General features: G+C 50.5%; 2 protein-coding genes across 2 annotated transcripts in view; both read left to right on the top strand.

Annotated features, from left to right (window-relative positions):
* LOC121844458 (phostensin-like) lies at positions 1-24,507 on the top strand. Its single transcript, XM_042314576.1, has 9 exons — positions 1-183; positions 281-500; positions 9,356-9,485; positions 15,784-15,857; positions 21,513-21,634; positions 21,786-21,838; positions 23,575-24,030; positions 24,304-24,365; positions 24,443-24,507. Exons 1-9 carry the CDS (start codon positions 91-93, stop codon positions 24,505-24,507), a joined length of 1,275 nt encoding a protein of 424 aa, XP_042170510.1. The 5' UTR covers positions 1-90.
* Positions 24,215-25,662, top strand: part of LOC112237141 — a 39,983-nt gene continuing 38,535 nt past the window's right edge. Inside the window, exon 1 of the mRNA XM_042314577.1 lies at positions 24,215-24,872. Within this exon, the coding sequence (XP_042170511.1) occupies positions 24,620-24,872 (253 nt within the window). The 5' untranslated portion in view covers positions 24,215-24,619. The remainder of the gene's footprint in view (positions 24,873-25,662) is intronic.

Raw genomic sequence — 25,662 nt, 5'->3', positions numbered from 1 at the left:
CAGACAGAGATCCAGACCTCGGTGAGCACACTGGATGTTGTGAGTCACTTCCAGAGACAAGTTCAGCCCAACCCCAAGTCTGATTCCCAGATGGCTGGGAGAGGTGGAGGGGTGAGGGGGCCGGAGAGAAGGACCCAGGCCGCTCCCGCTGTTACACATACCCACAATGCACAGGGAAGCCAGGTGAGAGGTCATCAGGAGATAATGTCCTTAGCCAGGTTATTAAAAAAGCTACCTTCCTCCTTTCTTAAAGTGATCATTGTGTTTCTCAATGTCACAGGTTTTAGTTGTGAATCCCTTGGGGGAGGAGGAAGAGGAGTTTGATGAACTGGAGGATGAAGAGGAGAAGGAGATTCTGACTACCTCACTGCTGGGAGGACAATATGATGAGGAGGAGTCAGCTCTCTCCTTTCAGGAGGCACTCAGGCAGTGGAGAGGAGAGAGAAGAGAGGGAGGAGAGAGAGGAGATGCAATCTGGAGACCCTTCCAAGCACGGACAGGTATAACACACACACACACACACACACACACACACACACCATGCAATGACTAATGGTTTGGTTTACAGACAGGGGAACGTACTAGAACTGCACATCCACTCAGACAGCGATGGATGATGGGTAATAGTAGAAACTATAAAGGCAGACATACAGGCAGAAGTGCTCAGCATGTACCTGGCATCCTTCACCTGCCCACTCCTTTCTTTCTCTGTCTCTCCCTCGTTCTCTCCCTCTTTCAGTGCTTGTATAACTCCTATTGTGAAACGTTTGTTTGGTCCACTCGTGTGACTAGTCTTCTCTGTCTCTTTCACTGCCCTGAAATGATAGAGCTATAGTACTGGGTCTCAGTCTGTGTCGATGTCCACCTCCTCTTCCCCCTCTTCCTCCTCCTCCTCTTCTGTGTTGTGTTAAAAAGCAGTACAGTAGTGATGTTTGGGGTTGTTATGAGGAGAGGAAACACTGTAGAGGTACTGCTACATACCCGTATGTATCTCTGTGGTGAAACACTGTGGAGGTACTGCTACATACCCGTATGTATCCCTGTGGTGAAACACTGTAGAGGTACTGCTACATACCGTATGTATCCCTGTGGTGAAACACTGTGGAGGTACTGCTACATACCCGTATGTATCCCTGTGGTGAAACACTGTAGAGGTACTGCTACATACCGTATGTATCCCTGTGGTGAAACACTGTGGAGGTACTGCTACATACCCGTATGTATCCCTGTGGTGAAACACTGTGGAGGTACTGCTACATACCCGTATGTATCCCTGTGGTGAAACACTGTGGAGGTACTGCTACATACCCATATGTATCCCTGTGGTGAAACACTGTAGAGGTACTGGTGCATACCCGTATGTATCCCTGTGGTGAAACACTGTAGAGGTACTGCTACATACCGTATGTATCCCTGTGGTGAAACACTGTGGAGGTACTGCTACATACCGTAGGTATCCCTGTGGTGAAACACTGTAGAGGTACTGCTACATACCGTATGTATCCCTGTGGTGAAACACTGTGGAGGTACTGCTACATACCGTATGTATCCCTGTGGTGAAACACTGTGGAGGTACTGCTACATACCGTATGTATCCCTGTGGTGAAACACTGTAGAGGTACTGGTGCATACCGTATGTATCCCTGTGGTGGGTGAGAAAGCACCGCACAGAAGGAGGTTTGGGTTTGGGGAGGCATCAGGGGGAAGTTAAAGCTGGAATCTTTAAAGGTCAACCAGGGTTAGGGTTAAGGTTAGGGTTAGGGCTAGGGTTAAGGTTAGGGTTAGGGTTAAGGTTAGGGTTAAGGTTAGGGTTAAGGTTAAGGTTAGGGTTAGGGTTAGGGTTAAGGTTAGGGTTAAGGTTAAGGTTAGGGTTAAGGTTAGGGTTAGGGTTAAGGTTAGGGTTAGGGTTAAGGTTAGGGTTAGGGTTAAGGTTAGGGTTAGGGTTAAGGTTAGGGTTACGGTTAAGGTTCGGGTTAAGGTTAAGGTTAAGGTTAGGGTTAAGGTTAGGGTTAGGGTTAAGGTTAAGGTTAGGGTTAAGGTTAGGGTTAAGGTTCGGGTTAAGGTTAAGGTTAGGTCAGCTACAACGGTGTTGGGGCAGACAGTGACACTGTTACAATGGTGTTGGGGCAGACAGTGACACTGTTACAACGGTGTTAGGGGCAGACAGTGACACTGTTACAACGGTGTTGGGGCAGACAGTGACACTGTTACAACGGTGTTGGGGCAGACAGTGACACTGTTACAACGGTGTTGGGGCAGACAGTAGCACTGTTTCAGTTACAACGGTGTTGGGGCAGAGGATTCCATCTGTAAGGGATAGATAATGGTGATTAAAGACTAGGACTGGAGCTAATGTTTAGGACAGGAAGAGGATTAGAAGTGAAGGATGAAGACTAATGTCCATCCTGCGCTGGACTAAGTACCCCCCTGATCTCTTCAGGTCCTATAGAAAGTGTTTACCGGCTGCAGAAAGGGCTAGAGTCATGGTTGCTGCATATTGAGATAATTAGAGCAGGTGATAATGATTGCAGTGATAGGAGGGGTTCCACTATAGAGATAATGATAGCAGTGTTGGGAGGGATTCCACTATAGAGATAATGATAGTAGTGATAGGAGGGGTTCCGCTATAGAGATAATGATAGCAGTGATAGGAGAGGTTCCACTATAGAGATAATGATTGCAGTGATAGGAAAGGTTCCACTATAGAGATAATGATAGCAGTGTTGGGAGGTGTTCCACTATAGAGATAATGATTGCAGTGATAGGAGGGGTTCCACTATATAGATAATGATTACAGTGATAGGAGGGGTTCCACTATAGAGATAATGATTGCAGTGATAGGAGAGGTTCCACTATAGAGATAATGATAGCAGTGTTGGGAGGGGTTCCACTATAGAGATAATGATAGCAGTGTTGGGAGGGGTTCCACTATAGAGATAATGATTGCAGTGATAGGAGGGGTTCCACTGTATAGATAATGATTACAGTGATAGGAGGGGTTCCACTATAGAGATAATGATTGCAGTGATAGGAGGGGTTCCACTATAGAGATAATGATTGCAGTGATAGGAGGGGTTCCACTATAGAGATAATGATTGCAGTGATAGGAGGGGTTCCACTATAGAGATAATGATTGCAGTGATAGGAGGGGTTCCACTATAGAGATAATGATTGCAGTGATAGAAGGGGTTCCACTATAGAGATAATGATTGCAGTGATAGGAGGGGTTCCACTATAGAGATAATGATTGCAGTGATATGAGGGGTTCCACTATAGAGATAATGATTGCAGTGCTAGGAGGGGTTCCACTATAGAGATAATGATTGCAGTGATAGGAGGGTTCCACTATAGAGATAATGATTTAGTGATAGGAGGGGTTCCACTATTTAGATAATGATAGCAGTGATAGAGGGGTTCCACTTAGAGATAATGACCTGCAGTGATAGAAGGGGTTCACTATAGAGATAATGATTGAAGTGATAGGAGGGGTTCCACTATAGAGATAATGATTGCAGTGATAGGAGGGGTTCCACTATAGAGATAATGATTGCAGTGATAGGAGGGGTTCCACTAAGAGATAATGATTGCAGTGATAGGAGGGTTCCACTATAGAGATAATGATAGCAGTGATAGGAGGGCCAATAGAGATAAGATTGCAGTGTTGGGAGGTGTTCCACTATAGAGATAATGCCAGTAGTGATAGGAGGGGTTCCACTATAGAGATAATGATTGCAGTGATAGAGGGGTTCACTATAGAGATAATGATAGCAGTGATGGAGGGGTTCCACTGAGATAATGATTGCAGGATAGAGGGGTTCCACTATAGAGATAATGATTGCAGTGATAGGAGGGGTTCCACTATAGAGATAATGATTGCTGTGATAGGAGGGGTTCCATGGATAATGATTGCAGTGATAGGGGGGTTCCACAGATAGAGATAATGATTGCAGTGATAGGAGGGATTCCACTATAGAGATAATGATTGCAGTGATAGCTGGGTTCCACTATAAGATAATGATTGCAGTGTTGGGAGGTGTTAGCTGGCTTCCAGGTTAATTATTTTTGATTTCAGTTTATTTAACCAGTCCATTTGAGAACAAGTTCTCATTTACAACTGCGACCTGGCCAAGATAAAGCAAAGCAGTTCGACACAAACAACAACACAGATATACCTGCTAAAACAAACATACAGTCAATAATGCAGTTGAAGAAAATCTATATACAGTGAGTGCAAATGAGGTGAGATAAGGGAGGAGGCAATGAATAGGCCATGGTGGGTGTTACAATATACCAATTAGACACTAGAGTGATTGATGTGCAGATGATGAATGTGCAGGTAGAGATGGGTGCAAAGGAGCAAGATAAATAAATAAATACTGTATGGGGATGGTAGATAGATGGGCTATTTACAGATGGATGTACAGGTGCAGTGATCTGTGAGCTGCTCTGACAGCTGGTGCTTAAAGTTAGTGAGGGAGATGTGAGTCTCCAGCTTCAGAGATTTTGCAGTTCATTCCAGTCATTTGCAGCAGAGAACTGGAAGGAAATGGTGACCAGTGAGATATACCTGCTGGAGCGCGTGCTACAGGTGGGTGCTGCTATGGTGACCAGTGAGATATACCTGCTGGAGTGCGTGCTACGGGTGGGTGCTGCTATGGTGACCAGTGAGATATACCTGCTGGAGTGCGTGCTACGGGTGGGTGCTGCTATGGTGACCAGTGAGATATACCTGCTGGAGTGCGTGCTACGGGTGGGTGTTGCTATGGTGACCAGTGAGATATACCTGCTGGAGCGCGTGCTACGGGTGGGTGTTGCTATGGTGACCAGTGAGATATACCTGCTGGAGCGCGTGCTACGGGTGGGTGTTGCTATGGTGACCAGTGAGATATACCTGCTGGAATGCGTGCTGTGGGTGGGTGCTGCTATGGTGACCAGTGAGATATACCTGCTGGAACGCGCGCTGTGGGTGGGTGCTGCTATGGTGACCAGTGAGCTGAGATAAGGCGGGACTTTACCTAGCAGAGACTTGTAGATAACCTGTAGCCAGTGGGTTTGGCAATGAGTATGAAGCGAGGGCCAACCAGCGAGAGCGTACAGGTCGCAATGGTGGGTAGTGTATGGGGCTTTGGTGACAAAACGGAGGGCACTGTGATAGACTACATCCAATTTTGTTGAGTAGAGTGTTGGGAGGCTTGTAAATGTACATCGCCGAAGTCGAGGATCGGTAGGATGGTCAGTTTTACAAGGGTATGTTTGGAAGCATTTGTTGCAAAATAGTTCAGCCGATTCTAGATTCAATTTTGGATTGAAGATGTTTCATGTGAGTCTGGAAGGAGAGTTTACAGTCTAACCAGACACCTGGGTATTTGTAGTTGTCCACATATTCTAAGTCAGAAGCGTCCAGAGTAGCGATGCTGGACGGGCGGGCGGGTGTAGGCAGCGATCGGTTGAAGAGCAGAGCAGTTGGAGGAGGAACACTTGAGAAGGTGTTTGGCCGGTTTATTAGTTCTCTAATGCTTGGACAGACTTTGCTTCACTCCCTTTATTTCTGCATTTTGCCTCATTTCTTCTGTCAACCCATTGGCAGGGAAACCTAATGTAAAGCTGGCATTACACCAAATGTGTCCAGAGTAGTGCCATAATATGTCTGCCTCTCTTTCTCCCTCTGTCTCTCCTTCTCCCTCTGTCCACCCCTTCTCCCTCTGTCCACTCCTTCTCCCTCTGTCCACTCCTTCTCCCTCTGTCTCTCCTTCTCCCTCTGTCCATCCTTCTCCCTCTGTCCACTCCTTCTCCCTCTGTCTCTCCTTCTCCCTCTGTCCACCCCTTCTCCCTCTGTCCATCCCTTCTCCCTCTGTCCACTCCTTCTCCCTCTGTCCACTCCTTCTCCCTCTGTCCATCCCTTCTCCCTCTGTCCATCCCTTCTCCTCTGTCTCTCTTTCTCCCTCTGTCCACTCCTTCTCCCTCTGTCCACTCCTTCTCCCTCTGTCCACTTCTCCCTCTGTCCACCCCTTCTCCCTCTGTCCATCCTTCTCCCTCTGTCCACCCCTTCTCCCTCTGTCTCTCCTTCTCCCTCTGTCCATCCCTTCTCCCTCTGTCTCTCCTTCTCCCTCTGTCCACCCCTTCTCCCTCTGTCTCTCCTTCTCCCTCTGTCCACCCCTTCTCCCTCTGTCTCTCCTTCTCCCTCTGTCCACCCCTTCTCCCTCTGTCTCTCCTTCTCCCTCTGTCCATCCCTTCTACCTCTGTCTCTCTTTCTCCCTCTGTCCATCCCTTCTCCCTCTGTCCATCCCTTCTCCTCTGTCTCTCCTTCTCCCTCTGTCCATCCCTTCTCCCTCTGTCCACCCCTTCTCCCTCTGTCCATCCTTCTCCCTCTGTCTCTCCTTCTCCCTCTGTCCACCCCTTCTCCCTCTGTCCATCCCTTCTCCCTCTGTCTCTCCTTCTCCCTCTGTCTCTCCTTCTCCCTCTGTCCACCCCTTCTCCCTCTGTCTCTCCTTCTCCCTCTGTCCATCCCTTCTCCTCTGTCTCTCCTTCTCCCTCTGTCCATCCTTCTCCCTCTGTCCATCCCTTCTCCCTCTGTCCACCCCTTCTCCCTCTGTCTCTCCTTCTCCCTCTGTCCACCCCTTCTCCCTCTGTCTCTCCTTCTCCCTCTGTCCACCCCTTCTCCCTCTGTCTCTCCTTCTCCCTCTGTCCACCCCTTCTCCCTCTGTCTCTCCTTCTCCCTCTGTCCATCCCTTCTCTCTGTCTCTCCTTCTCCCTCTGTCCATCCCTTCTCCCTCTGTCTCTCCTTCTCCCTCTGTCCATCTCCTTCTCCCTCTGTCTCTCCTTCTCCCTCTGTCCATCCCTTCTACCTCTGTCTCTCCTTCTCCCTCTGTCCATCCCCTTCTCCCTCTGTCTCTCCTTCTCCCTCTGTCCATCCCTTCTCCCTCTGTCTCTCCTTCTCCCTCTGTCCATCCCCTTCTCCCTCTGTCCACCCCTTCTCCCTCTGTCCACTCCTTCTCCCTCTGTCCACTCCTTCTCCCTCTGTCCATCCCCTTCTCCCTCTGTCCACTCCTTCTCCCTCTGTCCACTCCTTCTCCCTCTGTCCACTCCTTCTCCCTCTGTCCATCCCTTCTCCCTCTGTCCACCCCTTCTCCCTCTGTCTCTCCTTCTCCCTCTGTCCACTCCTTCTCCCTCTGTCTCTCCTTCTCCCTCTGTCCACCCCTTCTCCCTCTGTCTCTCCTTCTCCCTCTGTCCATCCCTTCTCCCTCTGTCTCTCCTTCTCCCTCTGTCCATCCCCTTCTCCCTCTGTCCACCCCTTCTCCCTCTGTCCATCCCTTCTCCCTCTGTCTCCCCTTCTCCCTCTGTCTCTCCTTCTCCCTCTGTCCACTCCTTCTCCCTCTGTCCTCTCCTTCTCCCTCTGTCCACTCCTTCTCCCTCTGTCCACCCCTTCTCCCTCTGTCTCTCCTTCTCCCTCTGTCCATCCCTTCTCCCTCTGTCTCTCCTTCTCCCTCTGTCCATCTCCTTCTCCCTCTGTCCACCCCTTCTCCCTCTGTCCACTCCTTCTCCCTCTGTCCACCCCTTCTCCCTCTGTCCATCCCTTTCTCCCTCTGTCCACTCCTTCTCCCTCTGTCCACTCCTTCTCCCTCTGTCCTCCTTCTCCCTCTGTCCACTCCTTCTCCCTCTGTCCACCCCTTCTCCCTCTGTCTCTCCTTCTCCCTCTGTCCACTCCCTTCTCCCTCTGTCCACCCCTTCTCCCTCTGTCCACTCCTTCTCCTCTGTCTCTCCTTCTCCCTCTGTCTCTCCTTCTCCCTCTGTCCACTCCTTCTCCCTCTGTCTCTCCTTCTCCCTCTGTCCACCCCTTCTCCCTCTGTCTCTCCTTCTCCCTCTGTCTCTCCTTTCTCCCTCTGTCCATCCCTTCTCCCTCTGTCCACTCCTTCTCTCTGTCCTCTGTCTCTCCCTTCTCCCTCTGTCCACTCCTTCTCCCTCTGTCTCTCCTTCTCCCTCTGTCTCTCCTTCTCCCTCTGTCCACTCCTCCTCTCTCCCTCTCCCTCTGTCCACCTTCTCCCTCTGTCCACTCCTTCTCCCTCTGTCTCTCCTTCTCCCTCTGTCCACCCCTTCTCCTCTGTCTCTCCTTCTCCCTCCCTCTGTCCCTCTGTCCTTCTCCCTCTGTCTCTCCTTCTCCCTCTGTCCATCCCTTCTACCTCTGTCTCTCCCTTCTCCCTCTGTCTCTCCTTCTCCCTCTGTCCATCCCTTCTCCCTCTGTCTCTCTTTCTCCCTCTGTCTCTCTTCTCTCTGTCCTCTGTCTCATCCCTCTTCTCCCTCTGTCCACCCCTTCTCCCTCTGTCCTCCTTCTCCCTCTGTCCACCCCTTCTCCCTCTGTCCACTCCTTCTCCCTCTGTCTCTCCTTCTCCCTCTGTCTCTCCTTCTCCCTCTGTCCACCCCTTCTCCCTCTGTCTCTCCTTCTCCCTCTGTCTCTCCTTCTCCCTCTGTCCATCCCTTCTCCCTCTGTCTCTCCTTCTCCCTCTGTCCACCCTTCTCCCTCTGTCTCTCCTTCTCCCTCTGTCTCTCTTTCTCCCTCTGTCTCCCTTCTCCCTCTGTCCATCCCTTCTCTCTCTGTCTCCTTCTCCCTCTGTCCACCCCTTCTCCTCTGTCTCTCCTTCTCCCTCTGTCCATCCCTTCTCCTCTGTCTCTCCTTCTCCCTCTGTCTCTCCTTCTCCCTCTGTCCATCCCTTCTCCCTCTGTCTCTCCTTCTCCCTCTGTCCATCCCTTCTCCCTCTGTCTCTCCTTCTCCCTCTGTCCACCCCTTCTCCCTCTGTCTCTCCTTCTCCCTCTGTCTCTCCTTCTCCCCTCTGTCCACTCCTTCTCCCTCTGTCCATCCCTTCTCCCTCTGTCTCTCCTTCTCCCTCTGTCCACCCTTCTCCCTCTCCCTCTTCTCCCTCTGTCCACTCCTTCTCCCTCTGTCCCTCCTTCTCCCTCTGTCTCTCTCCTTCTCCCTCTGTCCACCCCTTCTCCCTCTGTCCACTCCTTCTCCCTCTGTCCACCCCTTCTCCCTCTGTCTCCCTTCTCCCTCTGTCCACTCCTTCTCCCTCTGTCTCACCCCTTCTCCTTCTCCCTCCCTCTGTCCACTCCTTCTCCCTCTGTCTCTCCTTCTCCCTCTGTCCATCCTTTCTCCCTCTGTCCACTCCTTCTCCCTCTGTCCACTCCTTCTCCCTCTGTCTCTCCTTCTCCCTCTGTCCACCCCTTCTCCCTGTCCATCCCTTCTCCTTCTCCTTACCTTTTTTCTCGGCCTTTCTCCCTCTTCCCGCACAACTCTCTTTCTCCCCTTCCCCTTCTCCAAATCTCCCTTCTCCCTTTTCTTTAACTCTCTCTCTCCATGTAGTATCAGTGGAAGTGATGGTGACCCAGTCAGACCTGAGTGACAGTGGGGCTGAGAGAGGACCAGTGAAGGTGGAGTTCACCCAACACAGTCTCAGTTACATGGACAGACTTCTCATCAAGAGACACCGCAGGTGAGAGAGAGAGAGAGAGAGAGAGAGAGAGAGAGAGAGAGAGAGACTGTAGAGAGAGAGAGGCTGTAGAGAGAGAGAGAGAAAGAGAGAGGGTGAATTGAATTAAATTCAGAGAGAGAGAGACTGTAGAGAGAGAGACTGTAGAGAGAGAGAGATGTAGAGAGAGAGAGAGAGAGAGAGAGAGAGAGACTGGAGAGAGGAGAGGGAGAGAGAGACTTGGGGAGAGGTAGACCAGGGGTGACAGTGAAGTGCGGCACTGTCCAAAGTGTTAACTTATCTCATTTCAGCACAGTGGATCTCATTTCAACACAGTGGATCTCATTTCAACATCATTTCAACATAGTGGATCTCATTTCAACACAGTGGATCTCATTTCAACACAGTGGATCTCATTTCAACACAGTGGATCTCATTTCAACACAGTGGATCTCATTTCAACACAGTGGATCTCATTTCAACCAGTGGATCTCATTTCAACACAGTGGATCTCATTTCAACCAGTGGATCTCATTTCAACACAGTGGATCTCATTTCAACAGTGGATCTCATTTCAACACAGTGGATCTCATTTCAACACAGTGGATCTCATTTCAACACAGTGGATCTCATTTCAGCACAGTGGATCTCATTTCACAGTGGATCTCATTTCAGTGGATCTCATTTCAACACAGTGGATCTCATTTCAGCACAGTGGATCTCATTTCAACACAGTGGATCTCATTTCAGCCCAGTGGATCTCATTTCAGCCCAGTGGATCTCATTTCAACACAGTGAATTTCAACACAGTGGATCTCATGTCAGGTGGATCTCATTTCATTTCAACACAGTGGATCTCATTTCAGCACAGTCTCATTTCAGCACAGTGGATCTCATTTCAACACAGTGGATCTCATTTCAACACAGTGGATCTCATTTCAGCACAGTGGATCTCATTTCAGCACAGTGGATCTCATTTCAGCACAGTGGATCTCATTTCAACACAGTGGATCTTTTCATTTCATTTCACACAGTGGATCTCATTTCAGCCCAGTGGATCTCATTTCAACACAGTGGATCTCATTTCACACAGTGGATCTCATTTCAGCACAGTGGATCTCATTTAAAAACACAGTGGATCTCATTTCAACACAGTGGATTTCATTTCAACACAGTGGATCTCATTTCAGCACAGTGGATCTCATTTCAACACAGTGGATCTCATTTCAGAACAGTGGATCTCATTTCAGCACAGTGGATCTCATTTCAACACAGTGGATCATTTCAACACAGTGGATCTCATTTCAGCACAGTGGATCTCATTTCAACACAGTGGATCTCATTTTAACACAGTGGATCTCATTTTAACACAGTGGATCTCATTTTAACACACACAGTGAATCTCATTTCAACACAGTGGATCTCATTTCAGCACAGTGGATCTCATTTCAACACAGTGGATCTCATTTCAGCACAGTGGATCTCATTTCAGCACAGTGGATCTAATTTCAACACAGTGGATCTCATTTCAACACAGTGGATCTCATTTCAACCCAGTGGATCTCATTTCAACCCAGTGGATCTCATTTCAACACAGTGGATCTCATTTCAGCCCAGTGGATCTCATTTCAACACAGTGGATCTCATTTCAACACAGTGGATCTCATTTCAACACAGTGGATCTCATTTCAGCCCACTGCATCTCATTTCAGCCCAGTGGATCTCATTTCAACACAGTGGATCTCATTTCAACACAGTGGATCTAATTTCAACCCAGTGGATCTCATTTCAACACAGTTGATCTCATTTTAACACAGTGGATCTCATTTCAACACAGTGGATCTCATTTCAACACAGTGGATCTAATTTCAGCACAGTGGATCTAATTTCAGCCCAGTGGATCTAATTTCAACACAGTGGATCTCATTTCAACACAGTGGGTCTCATTTCAGCCCAGTGGATCTCATTTCAGCCCAGTGGATCTCATTTCAACACAGTGAATTTCAACACAGTGGATCTCATGTCAGCACAGTGGATCTCATTTCAACACAGTGGATCTCATTTCAACATAGTGGATCTCATTTCAGCCCAGTGGATCTCATTTCAACACAGTGGATTTCAACACAGTGGATCTCATTTCAACACAGTGGATCTCATTTCAACATAGTGGATCTCATTTCAGCACAGTGGATCGCATTTCAAAACAGTGGATCTCATTTCAACACAGTGGATCTCATTTCAACACAGTGGATCTCATTTCAGCGCAGTGGATCTCATTTCAACACAGTGGATCTCATTTCAGCCCAGTGGATCTCATTTCAGCCCAGTGGATCTCATTTCAACACAGTGGATTTCAACACAGTGGATCTCATTTCAACACAGTGGATCTCATTTCAACATAGTGGATCTCATTTCAGCCCAGTGGATCTCATTTCAGCCCAGTGGATCTCATTTCAACACAGTGGATTTCAACACAGTGGATCTCATTTCAACACAGTGGATCTCATTTCAACACAGTGGATCTCATTTCAGCGCAGTGGATCTCATTTCAACACAGTGGATTTCATTTCAGCACAGTGGATCTAATTTCAGCACAGTGGATCTCATTTCAACACAGTGGATCTCATTTCAACACAGTGGATCTCATTTCAGCACAGTGGATCTCATTTCAACATAGTGGATCTCATTTCAACACAGTGGATCTCATTTCAACACAGTGGATCTCATTTCAACACAGTGGATCTCATTTCAGCACAGTGGATCTTATTTCAGCACAGTGGATCTCATTTCAACACAGTGGATCTCATTTCAACACAGTGGATCTCATTTCGACACAGTGGATCTCATTTCAGCACCGTGGATCTCATTTCAACACAGTGGATCTCATTTCAACACAGTGGATCTCATTTCAACACAGTGGATCTCATTTCAGCACAGTGGATCTCATTTCAACACAGTGGATCTCATTTCAGCCCAGTGGATCTCATTTCAACACAGTGGATTTCAACACAGTGGATCTCATTTCAACTCAGTTGATCTCATTTCAACACAGTGGATCTCATTTCAACACAGTGGATCTCATTTCAGCCCAGTGGATCTCATTTCAACACAGTGGATCTCATTTCAACACAGTGGATCTCATTTCAACACAGTGGATCTCATTTCAACACAGTGGATCTCATTTCAACACAGTGGATCTCATTTCAACACAGTGGATCTCATTTCAACACAGTGGATTTCAACACAGTGTATCTCATTTCAGCACAGTGGATCTCATTTCAACACAGTGGATCTCATTTCAACACAGTGGATCTCATTTCAACACAGTGGATCTCGTCAGCTTCAGCACTAACTTTACGATCTCACACACACACACACACACACACACACACACACACACACACACACACACACACACACACACACAATACAGTACACTGAGGCACAGTTGGAGAATCACAGGCACATGTGCAGACACACCCAGTCACATACGGCTCCAACAGGACCCAGGCAGAGAGAGCGTTAACTTTTATGTTCTCATTACCATCTCCCAGTATGGTTCATGTTTAATACGCATGAAGCATAAAAACTGGCAAACCTCTGGAGCCAACAACCTCATGATGAAAAAGACAACTTAGTATCAGGTCACTCACTCACTCACTCACTCACTCACTCACTCACTCACTCACTCACTCACTCACTCACTCACTCACTCACTCACTCACTCACTCACACACTCACACACACACACACACCATCTTGGCTGTCTATCAAATTTGATGATGGCCATGCTCTGGGAGGAGAGCTGCTGCCATTTGATGTGTCTGTGGAGGCCAATGCTGCTGGCTGGCTGAGAGGATTATCAAGTTCTATGGTTGCCATGGTTCTAATGAAATTCTATGGTTGCCATGCCTCTAAGGTCTCCTCTCGTGGAGGGGCAGGATTGTAAAGCTATTACATTGAACACCTTTTGACCAGCACTGATTTCAGCTGAGTTGTTTCTGGAGTGGACTAGCCATAAGTCCTCTGCTCCTTTCTCTTCAGAGGCAATCTCTGCTGCCTGCGTTGGGGCCGCTGTAGCATTATGGGGGAGGAAGGGAGTGAGGAACAGGGGAGGCGGAGCTAGAGGGTGTAGTAGCAGAGGGGAGGAGAGGGAGGAGGCAGAGCTAGAGAGTGTAGTAGTAGAGGGGGAGGAGAGGGGGAGCCAGAGCTAGGGGGTGTAGTAGTAGAGGGGAGGAGAGGGGAGGCAGAGCTAGAGGATGTAGTAGTAGAGGGGAGGCAGAGCTAGAGGGTGTAGTAGTAGAGGGGGAGGCAGAGCTAGAGGGTGTAGTAGTAGAGGGGGAGGCAGAGCTAGAGGGTGTAGTAGTAGAGGGGGAGGAGAGGGGGGCAGAGCTAGAGGGTGTAGTAGTAGAGGGGGAGGAGAATGGGAGGCAGAGCTAGGGGTGTAGTAGTAGAGGGGGAGGCAGAGCTAGAGGGTGTTGTAGTAGCAGAGGGGGCGGAGAGGGGGAGGCAGAGCTAGGGGATGTAGTAGTAGAGGGGGAGGAGAGGGGGAGGCAGAGCTAGAGGGTGTAGTAGTAGAGGGGGAGGAGAGGGGGCAGAGCTAGAGGGTGTAGTAGTAGAGGGGGAGGAGAGGGGAGGCAGAGCTAGGGGTGTAGTAGTAGAGGGGAGGCAGAGCTAGAGGGTGTAGTAGTAGAGGGGGAGGCAGAGCTAGAGGATGTAGTAGTAGAGGTGGGAGGCAGAGCTAGAGGGTGTAGTAGTAGAGGGGGAGGCAGAGCTAGAGGGTGTAGTAGTAGAGGGGGAGGAGAGGGGGGCAGAGCTAGAGGGTGTAGTAGTAGAGGGGGAGGAGAGGGGGGCAGAGCTAGAGGGTGTAGTAGTAGAGGGGGAGGAGAGGGGGAGGCAGAGCTAGGGGTGTAGTAGTAGAGGGGGAGGCAGAGCTAGAGGGTGTTGTAGTAGCAGAGGGGGCGGAGAGGGGAGGCAGAGCTAGGGGATGTAGTAGTAGAGGGGGAGGAGAGGGGGAGGCAGAGCTAGAGGGTGTAGTAGTAGAGGGGGAGGAGAGGGGGCAGAGCTAGAGGGTGTAGTAGTAGAGGGGGGAGGAGAGGGGGAGGCAGAGCTAGAGGGTGTAGTAGTAGAGGGGGAGGAGAGGGGAGGCAGAGCTAGAGGGTAGTAGTTAGAGGGGATGAGAGGGGAGGCAGAGCTAGAGGGCGTAGTAGTAGAGGGGGAGGAGAGGGGGAGTAGAAGAGGGGGAGGGTGTAGTAGTAGAGGGGGAGGAGAGGAGGGTACAGGGAATATAATGAGGGAGAGATGAGGAGAGGAGGGTACAGGGAATATAATGAGGAGAGGAGGGCACATGGAATACAATGAGGAGAGGAGGGTACAGGGAATATAATGAGGAAGAGATGAGGAGAGGAGGGTACAGGGAATATAATGAGGGAGAGATGAGGAGAGGAGGGTACAGGGAATATAATGAGGGAGATGAGGAGAGGAGGGTACAGGGAATATAATGAGGGAGATGAGGAGAGGAGGGTACAGGGAATATGATGAGGAGAGGAGGGTACAGGGAATATAATGAGGGAGAGATGAGGAGAGGAGGGTACAGGGAATATAATGAGGAGATGAGGAGAGGAGGGTACAGGGAATATAATGAGGAGAGGAGGGTACAGGGAATATAATGAGGGAGAGATGAGGAGAGGAAGGTACAGGGAATATAATGAGGGAGAGCAATTATTAACTGCAGAGTAAACATATGCTCTATTGGATTTAAACCATGGTGTTGTTGGAAATCTTTCACCCATCTCAAACCCTGTGGAACACTTTGGCCTGTCTCTCTGGCAGTAGGCCTGGAATGGGATGAGTTGGAAGAGAGCCGAGGGAGAGTCGAGGGAGATCTATCTATCTGTCTGTCTGTCTGTCTGTCTGTCTGTCTGTCTGTCTGTCTGTCTGTCTGTCTGTCTGTCTGTCTGTCTGTCTGTCTGTCTGTCTGTCTGTCTGTCTGTCTTTCTTATCTGTCTGTCTGTCTGTCTGTCTGTCTGTCTGTCTGTCTGTCTGTCTGTCTGTCTGTCTGTCTGTCTGTCTGTCTGTCTGTCTGTCTGTCTGTCTTTCTTATCTATGTGTCTGTTTGAAAATATCTCCATCACATCCAACTGTCTCTTTGACATGGACATACCCATCCATCTATCTGTTTAATCTATCTGTCGCTTCTGGGTGGGGTCACAGTGGGTGGGAGGGGGGAGGAAGAGAGGTGCAGGGGATGATGGTAGTGGAAAGAGGGACATCTATCTAATCTGTCTGTTTTGGGTCGGGGGGTCTGCTGTCTTTTTGTCAGGAAGCCGATGGAAGCCTATCAACCAGTGTCCTCCCTGGTCTCAGTGCAGAGCTCCCCAACACACACACTGACAGGTGGGTTACACACACACACACACACACACACACACACACACACACACACACACACACACACACACACACACACACACACACAAAAGACACACACACACACACAAAGACAGACACACACACACGCACACAAAGACACACACACACACACACACAAAGACAGACACACACACACACACACACACACACACACAAAGACAGACACACACACACACACACACACACACACACTGACAGGTGGGTTACACACACACACACACACACACACACACACACACACACACACACACACACACACGCTCCAAACAAGTTTAAAGAATCACCTCCTTCCTTGTGGGTCAACTGTTTCTCTCTCTTCCCGTACTTGCTGGCGTGATGGGTAATCACTGGCTGTGTCTGGGCAGGTGGCCGTTAGGACCGGCTGATGCCTGACAGGGTGCACTCTAACTGGGCACGGGGTGCAGGAGTGGGGGTCAGACCTACAACTCACTAGTCAGTGGAGCCTGCTGGGTATCTGGCCACCTTACAGTTGTCGGAGTAAGGCTTCTCTGGGGTTATCTGCTCCTGTAGCTTCCCCCCCAATAAACAGAACATCAGTCAGACTCTATGTATACGGTCAGAACTCGGGCTCCCGAGTGGCGGAGCGGTCTAAGGCACTGCATCTCATTGCTAGAGGTGTCAGTACAGACCCTGGTTCGATTTCGGGCTGTATCACAACCGGACGGGATTTGGAGTCCCATAGGGTCGCTCACAATTGGCCCAGAGTCATCCAGGTTAGGGTTTGGCCGGGGTAGGCCGTCATTGTAAATAAGAATTTGTTCTTAACTGACTTGCCTGGTTATATTAAAAAATGATCTAAAAATCACCTGTAGTCCTCTGTCCTAAAGGACAGAACATCAAAATCATTTAACCTCCTGAATCTACTGGTTACATCTCCTTCTACCTTCTCAAACCATGTACCCTCTCAAAACGGGCTAATCTCAAATCCCTGCCCCTATACCCTGTCGATACTATTGACGTTGAAGCACTGTTTGTGTAAGAAAAATATCTAAAAGTTATTCAGCTATTCAAACTCAACTGTCTGGGAGTTGCAGGTTCAATCTTCAAATTCTCTGTATCAGACAGCTAGTCCCCTCGATCTGTCTCTTAGGACAGTCCAGTTTCCCAGACAGCTCGTCCCCTCGACCTGTCTCTTAGGACAGTCCAGTTTCCCAGACAGCTCGTCCCCTCGACCTGTCTCTTAGGACAGTCCAGTTTCCCAGACAGCTCGTCCCCTCGACCTGTCTCTTAGGACAGTCCAGTTTCCCAGACAGCTCGTCCCCTCGACCTGTCTCTTAGGACAGTCCAGTTTCCCAGACAGCTCGTCCCCTCTACCTGTCTCTTACGACAGTCCAGTTTCCCAGACAGCTCGTCCCCTCGACCTGTCTCTTACGACAGTCCAGTTTCCCAGACAGCTCGTCCCTCGACCTGTCTCTTAGGACAGTCCAGTTTCCCAGACAGCTCGTCCCCTCTACCTGTCTCTTACGACAGTCCAGTTTCCCAGACAGCTCGTCCCCTCGACCTGTCTCTTAGGACAGTCCAGTTTCCCAGACAGCTCGTCCCCTCGACCTGTCTCTTAGGACAGTTCAGTTTCCCAGACAGCTCGTCCCCTCGACCTGTCTCTTAGGACAGTCCAGTTTCCCAGACAGCTCGTCCCCCTCGACCTGTCTCTTAGGACAATCCAGTTTCCCAGACAGCTCGTCCCCTCGACCTGTCTCTTAGGACAGTCCAGTTTCCCAGACAGCTCGTCCCCTCGACCTGTCTCTTACGACAGTCCAGTTTCCCAGACAGCTCGTCCCCTCGACCTGTCTCTTAGGACAGTCCAGTTTCCCAGACAGCTCGTCCCCTCGACCTGTCTCTTACGACAGTCCAGTTTCCCAGACAGCTCGTCCCCTCGACCTGTCTCTTAGGACAGTCCAGTTTCCCAGACAGCTCGTCCTCTCGACCTGTCTCTTCGGACAGTCCAGTTTCCCAGACAGCTCGTCCCCTCGACCTGTCTCTTAGGACAGTCCAGTTTCCCAGACAGCTCGTCCCCTCTACCTGTCTCTTAGACAGTCCAGTTTCCCATACAGCTCGTCCCCTCGACCTGTCTCTTACGACAGTCCAGTTTCCCAGACAGCTAGTCCCCTCGACCTGTCTCTTAGGACAGTCCAGTTTCCCAGACAGCTCGTCCCCTCGACCTGTCTCTTAGGACACTCCAGTTTCCCAGACAGCTCGTCCCCTCGACCTGTCTCTTAGGACAGTCCAGTTTCCCAGACAGCTAGTCCCCTCGACCTGTCTCTTAGGACAGTCCAGTTTCCCAGACAGCTCGTCCCCTCGACCTGTCTCTTAGGACACTCCAGTTTCCCAGACAGCTCGTCCCCTCGACCTGTCTCTTAGGACAGTCCAGTTTCCCAGACAGCTCGTCCCCTCGACCTGTCTCTTACGACAGTCCAGTTTCCCAGACAGCTCGTCCCCTCGACCTGTCTCTTAGGACAGTCCAGTTTCCCAGACAGCTCGTCCCCTCGACCTGTCTCTTAGGACAGTCCAGTTTCCCAGACAGCTCGTCCCCTCGACCTGTCTCTTAGGACAGTCCAGTTTCCCAGACAGCTCGTCCCCTCGACCTGTCTCTTAGGACAGTCCAGTTTCCCAGACAGCTCTTCCCCTCGACCTGTCTCTTAGGACAGTCCAGTTTCCCCCAGACAGCTCGCCCCCTCAACCTGTCTCTTAGGACAGTCCAGTTTCCCAGACAGCTCGTCCCCTCGACCTGTCTCTTCGGACAGTCCAGTTTCCCAGACAGCTCGTCCCCTCGACCTGTCTCTTCGGACAGTCCAGTTTCCCAGACAGCTCGTCCCCTCGACCTGTCTCTTCGGACAGTCCAGTTTCCCAGACAGCTCGTCCCCTCGACCTGTCTCTTACGACAGTCCAGTTTCCCAGACAGCTCGTCCCCTCTACCTGTCTCTTACGACAGTCCAGTTTCCCAGACAGCTCGTCCCCCCTCTACCTGTCTCTTAGGACAGTCCAGTTTCCCAGACAGCTCGTCCCCTCGACCTGTCTCTTACGACAGTCCAGTTTCCCAGACAGCTCGTCCCCTCGACCTGTCTCTTACGACAGTCCAGTTTCCCAGACAGCTCGTCCCCTCGACCTGTCTCTTAGGACAGTCCAGTTTCCCAGACAGCTCGTCCCCTCGACCTGTCTCTTACGACAGTCCAGTTTCCCAGACAGCTCGTCCCCTCGACCTGTCTCTTAGGACAGTCCAGTTTCCCAGACAGCTCGTCCCCTCGACCTGTCTCTTCGGACAGTCCAGTTTCCCAGACAGCTCGTCCCCTCTACCTGTCTCTTACGACAGTCCAGTTTTCCAGACAGCTCGTCCCCTCGACCTGTCTCTTAGGACAGTCCAGTTTCCCAGACAGCTCGTCCCCTCTACCTGTCTCTTAGACAGTCCAGTTTCCCATACAGCTCGTCCCCTCGACCTGTCTCTTACGACAGTCCAGTTTCCCAGACAGCTAGTCCCCTCGACCTGTCTCTTAGGACAGTCCAGTTTCCCAGACAGCTCGTCCCCTCGACCTGTCTCTTAGGACAGTCCAGTTTCCCAGACAGCTCGTCCCCTCGACCTGTCTCTTAGGACAGTCCAGTTTCCCAGACAGCTCGTCCCCTCGACCTGTCTCTTACGACAGTCCAGTTTCCCAGACAGCTCGTCCCCCTCGACCTGTCTCTTAGGACAGTCCAGTTTCCCAGACAGCTCGTCCCCTCGACCTGTCTCTTAGGACAGTCCAGTTTCCCAGACAGCTCGTCCCCTCGACCTGTCTCTTAGGACAGTCCAGTTTCCCAGACAGCTCGTCCCCTCGACCTGTCTCTTACGACAGTCCAGTTTCCCAGACAGCTCGTCCCCTTGACCTGTCTCTTAGGACAGTCCAGTTTCCCAGACAGCTCGTCCCCTCTACCTGTCTCTTAGGACAGTCCAGTTTCCCAGACAGCTGGTCCCCTCTACCTGTCTCTTACGACAGTCCAGTTTCCCAGACAGCTCGTCCCCTCGACCTGTCTCTTACGACAGTCCAGTTTCCCAGACAACTCGTCCCCTCGACCTGTCTCTTAGGACAGTCCAGTTTCCCAGACAGCTCGTCCCCTCGACCTGTCTCTTACGACAATCCAGTTTCCCAGACAGCTCGTCCCCTCGACCTGTCCCTTAGGACAGTCCAGTTTCCCAGACAGCTCTTCCCCTCGACCTGTCTCTTAGGACAGTCCAGTTTCCCAGACAGCTCGCCCCCTCGACCTGTCTCTTAGGACAGTCCAGTTTCCCAGACAGCTCGTCCCCTCGACCTGTCTCTTCGGACAGTCCAGTTTCCCAGACAGCTCGTCCCCTCGACCTGTCTCTTACGACAGTCCAGTTTCCCAGACAGCTCGTCCCCTCTACCTGTCTCTTACGACAGTCCAGTTTCCCAGACAGCTCGTCCCCTCGACCTGTCTCTTACGACAGTCCAGTTTCCCAGACAGCTAGTCCCCTCGACCTGTCTCTTACGACAGTCCAGTTTCCCAGACAGCTCGTCCCCTCGACCTGTCTCTTAGGACAGTCCAGTTTCCCAGGATGTTTTCTGTCTTTCCTTGTCTTTCACTCTAAAAAATGAGTGCTGTGTGAAGTATTTACTAAGGACAGGAGAGGAGGGCTGTTTACTAAGGACAAGAGAGGAGGGCTGTTTACTAAGGACAGGAGAGGAGGGCTGTTTACTAAGGACAGGAGAGGAGGGCTGTTTACTAAGGACAGGAGAGGAGGGCTGTTTACTAAGGACAGGAGAGGAGGGCTGTTTACTAAGGACAGGAGAGGAGGGCTGTTTACTAAGGACAGGAGAGGAGGGCTGTTTACTAAGGACAGCAGAGGAGGGCTGGATACTAAGGACAGGAGAGGAGGGCTGTTTACTAAGGACAGGAGAGGAGGGCTGTTTACTAAGGACAGGACAGGAGGGCTGTTTACTAAGGACAGGAGAAGAGGGCTGTTTACTAAGGACAGGAGAGGAGGGATGTTTACTAAGGACAGGAGAGGAGGGATGTTTACTAAGGACAGGAGAGGAGGGATGTTTACTAAGGACAGGAGAAGAGGGATGTTTACTAAGGACAGGAGAGGAGGGATGTTTACTAAGGACAGGAGAGGAGGGCTGTCTACTAAGAACAGGAGAGGAGGGCTGTTTACTAAGGACAGGAGAGGAGGGCTGTTTACTAAGGACAGGAGAGGAGGGCTGTTTACTAAGGACAGGAGAGGAGGGCTGGCTACTAAGGACAGGAGAGGAGGGCTGTCTACTAAGGACAGGAGAGGAGGGCTGTTTACTAAGGACAGGAGAGGAGGGCTGTTTACTAAGGACAGGAGAGGAGGGCTGTTTACTAAGGACAGGAGAGGAGGGCTGGCTACTAAGGACAGGAGAGGAGGGCTGTTTACTAAGGACAGGAGAGGAGGGCTGTTTACTAAGGACAGGAGAGGAGGGCTGTTTACTAAGGACAGGAGAGGAGGGCTCCTCTCTATCCCCCTCACTATCTATCTCTCTCCTTCTGCCCGTCTCTCGCTGTCCCTCTCCCCCTCATTATCTCTCCCCCTCTCTCTCTCCCCCCACTCTCTCCGTAACAGTGTGTATGTTTGGTTGTTCTCTCTAGCTGAGGATGTGGAGTTGAGGAGGTACTGTGCCTCGCTGTTTGCTGTGTCATCCTGCGGGGGCAGCGCTGAGCCAGAGCCTTCACCTGGATCGTGTCTGAGCATAGAGGAGTTAGATGAGGAGGTGAGTCTTAAGAGGCCTCTTAAACCACCCTCCAATATCTGCTGTTACTATGGAGACACACACACACACACACACACACACACACACACACACACACACAGGCCTGTCTGCGAATAGGATTTACTTCTCTCTCTCTTTTCATTCTTCACAGACAGTTAGAGACAGAGGGTTTGTTACTGAACAGAAGGCAGAAGACAACACAAAGTAAGACAAAGGTTTCCTCTGAATCAAATCAAATCAAATCAAATGTATTCATATAGCCCTTCGTACATCAGCTGATATCTCAAAGTGCTGTACAGAAACCCAGCCTAAAACCCCAAACAGCAAGCAATGCAGGTGTAGAAGCACGGTGGCTAGGAAAAACTCCCTAGAAAGGCCAAAACCTAGGAAGAAACCTAGAGAGGAACCAGGCTATGTGGGGTGGCCAGTCCTCTTCTGGCTGTGCCGGGTGGAGATTATAACAGAACATGGCCAAGATGTTCAAATGTTCATAAATGACCAGCATGGTCGTATAATAAGGCAGAACAGTTGAAACTGGAGCAGCAGCACGGTCAGATGGACTGGGGACAGCAAGGAGTCATCATGTCAGGTAGTCCTGGGGCATGGTCCTAGGGCTCAGGTCCTCCGAGAGAGAGAAAGAAAGAGAGAATTAGAGAGAGCATATGTGGGGTGGCCAGTCCTCTTCTGGCTGTGCCGGGTGGAGATTATAACAGAACATGGCCAAGATGTTCAAATGTTCATAAATGACCAGCATGGTTGAATAATAATAAGGCAGAACAGTTGAAACTGGAGCAGCAGCACGGCCAGGTGGACTGGGGACAGCAAGGAGTCATCATGTCAGGTAGTCCTGGGGCATGGTCCTAGGGCTCAGGTCCTCCGAGAGAGAGAAAGAAAGAGAGAAGGAGAGAATTAGAGAACGCACACTTAGATTCACACAGGACACCGAATAGGACAGGAGAAGTACTCCAGATATAACAAACTGACCCTAGCCCCCCGACACATAAACTACTGCAGCATAAATAATGGAGGCTGAGACAGGAGGGGTCAGGAGACACTGTGGCCCCATCCGAGGACACCGCCGGACAGGGCCAAACAGGAAGGATATAACCCCACCCACTTTGCCAAAGCACAGCCCCCACACCACTAGAGGGATATCTTCAACCACCAACTTACCATCCTGAGACAAGGCTGAGTATAGCCCACAAAGATCTCTGCCATGGCACAACCCAAGGGGGGGCGCCAACCCAGACAGGATGACCACATCAGTGAATCAACCCACTCAGGTGACGCACCCCTTCCAGGGACGGCATGAGAGAGCCCCAGTAAGCCAGTGACTCAGCCCCTGTAATAGCAACAGCAACAATCTCAAGCTCATCATCCTGGCCTCTGGCCTTGAAGTGGCAACATCACATATTTCATTATATAGGTGGACTGACTGCTTGATGTGATTATTACTTACAGAGGAGAATGTTATTGAGAAGTTTTGCCTTTTAGAGGAGAGAGAGGCAACACTGTGGATAGAGGAGGGCTGGGTGTTTAGAGGGAACACTGTGGATAGAGGAGGCCTGGGTGTTTAGAGGGAACACTGTGGATAGAGGAGGGCTGGGTGTTTAGAGGGAACACTGTGGATAGAGGAGGGCTGGGTGTTTAGAGAAGAGGTCCATGACTGTTGAATTGATTTATGGATGTTTGAATCTATCTATCTATCTATCTATCTATCTATCTATCTATCTATCTATCTATCTATCTATCTATCTATCTATCTATCTATCTATCTATCTATCTATCTATCTGTCTGTCTGTCTGTCTGTCTGTCTGTCTGTCTGTCTGTCTGTCTGTCTGTCTGTCTGTCTGTCTGTCTGTCTGTCTGTCTGTCTGTCTGTCTGTCTGTCTGTCTGTCTGTCTGTCTGTCTGTCTATCTATCTATCTATCTATCACAGGCAAGAGGAAGTCAATGCAATTGGAGGTCCTAACCTGTCCCACAATGCATTGTCCCAGGGAGCCATGTTGTCTGGGTCTCCAGTGACCTGGTCACCTCGCCCTCCATTGGTCTCTAAAGTGGGGACCACTCAGATACCACAACCTGACCACACTAGTGTACGGTCTCCAAGGTCCACCACTGCGTCACCTCAGCCCAGACGACCAAAGACCCCTGGGTCGTCATCCAAGACACCAGCCAAGTCAACACGAACGGACTGCTCTTACAACCTCCATCAGTCAACTCTAGACCCCTCATCCCCCAGCCCTTCTCCCTCTATACCCAATCCAGAGCTCTTATCTGCAGGGCCCCCATTCTCTCTGTCTCCCTCTCCACCCTCTCTCCACTCCCTCAGGCCCCCATCCTCTCTGTCTCCCTCTCCACCCTCTCTCCACTCCCTCAGGCCCCCATCCTCTCTGCCTCCCTCTCCACCCTCTCTCCACTCCCTCAGGCCCCCATCCTCTCTGTCTCCCTCTCCACCCTCTCTCCACTCCCTCAGGCCCCCATCCTCTCTGTCTCCCTCTCCACCCTCTCTCCACTCCCTCAGGCCCCCATCCTCTCTGCCTCCCTCTCCACCCTCTCTCCACTCCCTCAGGCCCCCATCCTCTCTGTCTCCCTCTCCACCCTCTCTCCACTCCCTCAGGCCCCCATCCTCTCTGTCTCCCTCTCCACCCTCTCTCCACTCCCTCAGGTCCACATTCACTCTCTCACCTTCGAGCCTCTTGGAGCCAGAGTCACCTCCGTTACCCAAAGGTCTTCAGGCCTCCAGGTTTATTTATCCCAAACACCTGCCTGACAGGTTGTCACCTCCAAAACCTCTCTCCCTGAAGTCTCAGTCATCGCCGTCACCACCAGAGCCCTTATCGTCCGCCTTGCCGTACTCTCAGTCACCTAGGAAACGATTATCCAGCAGGTCACAAAATACCAAGTCACCCAGAGACCCTCTCTCTCCCGTGTCACCAGGAAGTCCTGTGTCCTACAGGTCACCTCCAAAACCGTTATCCACCATGTCAACGCCATCACCTCCAGATGCTCTGTCCTCTAGGAAGGTGTCGATTCCATCACAAGAGGAACGCCTATCCACCCAGTCAGCCATGTCATGCCACCCCTCTCCTTCTCTTTCCCTGATGAGTGACCCACCACCACACTCCTCTGACACACTGACAAACTACAGCTCCCAGCAGACACCACGAGTGCTCTCAGGGTCAGGGATCAGAATGTCACACAGTCCAGCCCTCTTTCCCAGGATGCCTGCAACAGGTAAATGTGTGTGTGTGTGTGTGTGTGTGTGTGTGTCTGAGTCAGATCAGCAGGATATTTGAGGACCTTGCTGTATGTCTCCTAGTTTTCAGGATTAGTCTAGAGACAGATTGTCTGTTCAATATGTTGTGTTTGTGTCTGTGACAGTAATGGCTGTTGTTCTCCTCTGCTGTCAGAGACAATTTAGCTTCAGCCATTAAAAGTGTTCTTTATTTTTTTAATATCGATTAAGGTTTTAAGTAAATAGCTGACATAGTAATATAACAGGCAGGATGGTAATTACACTGTGAGGAATGGCCCCTAGGACACACAGCCATTACTAATGCATTAGACCCTGAGCGGCTTGGAGAGGAGCTGCCATGTCCTCTCTTTACAAACACTGCCTACCTACCAACCAGCTACTGTACTAAATACTGTGGTCTAAACCGGTCCCAATTCACCAGAACACTGCCTCTCTACCAACCAGCTACTGTACTAAATACTGTGGTCTAAACCGGTCCCAATTCACCAGAACACTGCCTCTCTACCAACCAGCTACTGTACTAAATACTGTGGTCTAAACCGGTCCCAATTCACCAGAACACTGCCTCTCCCAATACCAACCAGCTACTGTACTAAATACTGTGGTCTAAACCGGTCCCAATTCACCAGAACACTGCCTCTCTACCAACCAGCTACTGTACTAAATACTGTGGTCTAAACCGGTCCCAATTCACCAGAACACTGCCTCTCTACCAACCAGCTACTGTACTAAATACTGAACACTGGTCTAAAATACTGTGGTCGGTCC

This window comes from Oncorhynchus tshawytscha, unplaced genomic scaffold (genome assembly GCF_018296145.1).
Source record: "Oncorhynchus tshawytscha isolate Ot180627B unplaced genomic scaffold, Otsh_v2.0 Un_scaffold_14471_pilon_pilon, whole genome shotgun sequence".
NCBI classification, from domain to species: Eukaryota; Metazoa; Chordata; class Actinopteri; order Salmoniformes; family Salmonidae; genus Oncorhynchus; species Oncorhynchus tshawytscha.
The sequence above is the reverse complement of the archived record's forward strand: the minus strand, read 5'-3'. Positions and strand labels throughout refer to the sequence as shown.

What these genes read in the sequence shown, in the direction of transcription:
- LOC121844458 (XM_042314576.1), top strand. Translation starts at nt 91, where the DNA reads ATGGCTGGGAGAGGTGGAGGGGTGAGGGGGCCGGAGAGAAGGACCCAG. An exon ending in AAGGCAGAAGACAACACAAA is followed by an intron (nt 21,839 to 23,574) that starts GTAAGACAAAGG and finishes TATCTATCACAG; the next exon opens with GCAAGAGGAAGTCAATGCAA. An exon ending in GTCACCTCCGTTACCCAAAG is followed by an intron (nt 24,366 to 24,442) that starts GTCTTCAGGCCT and finishes CTCTCCCTGAAG; the next exon opens with TCTCAGTCATCGCCGTCACC.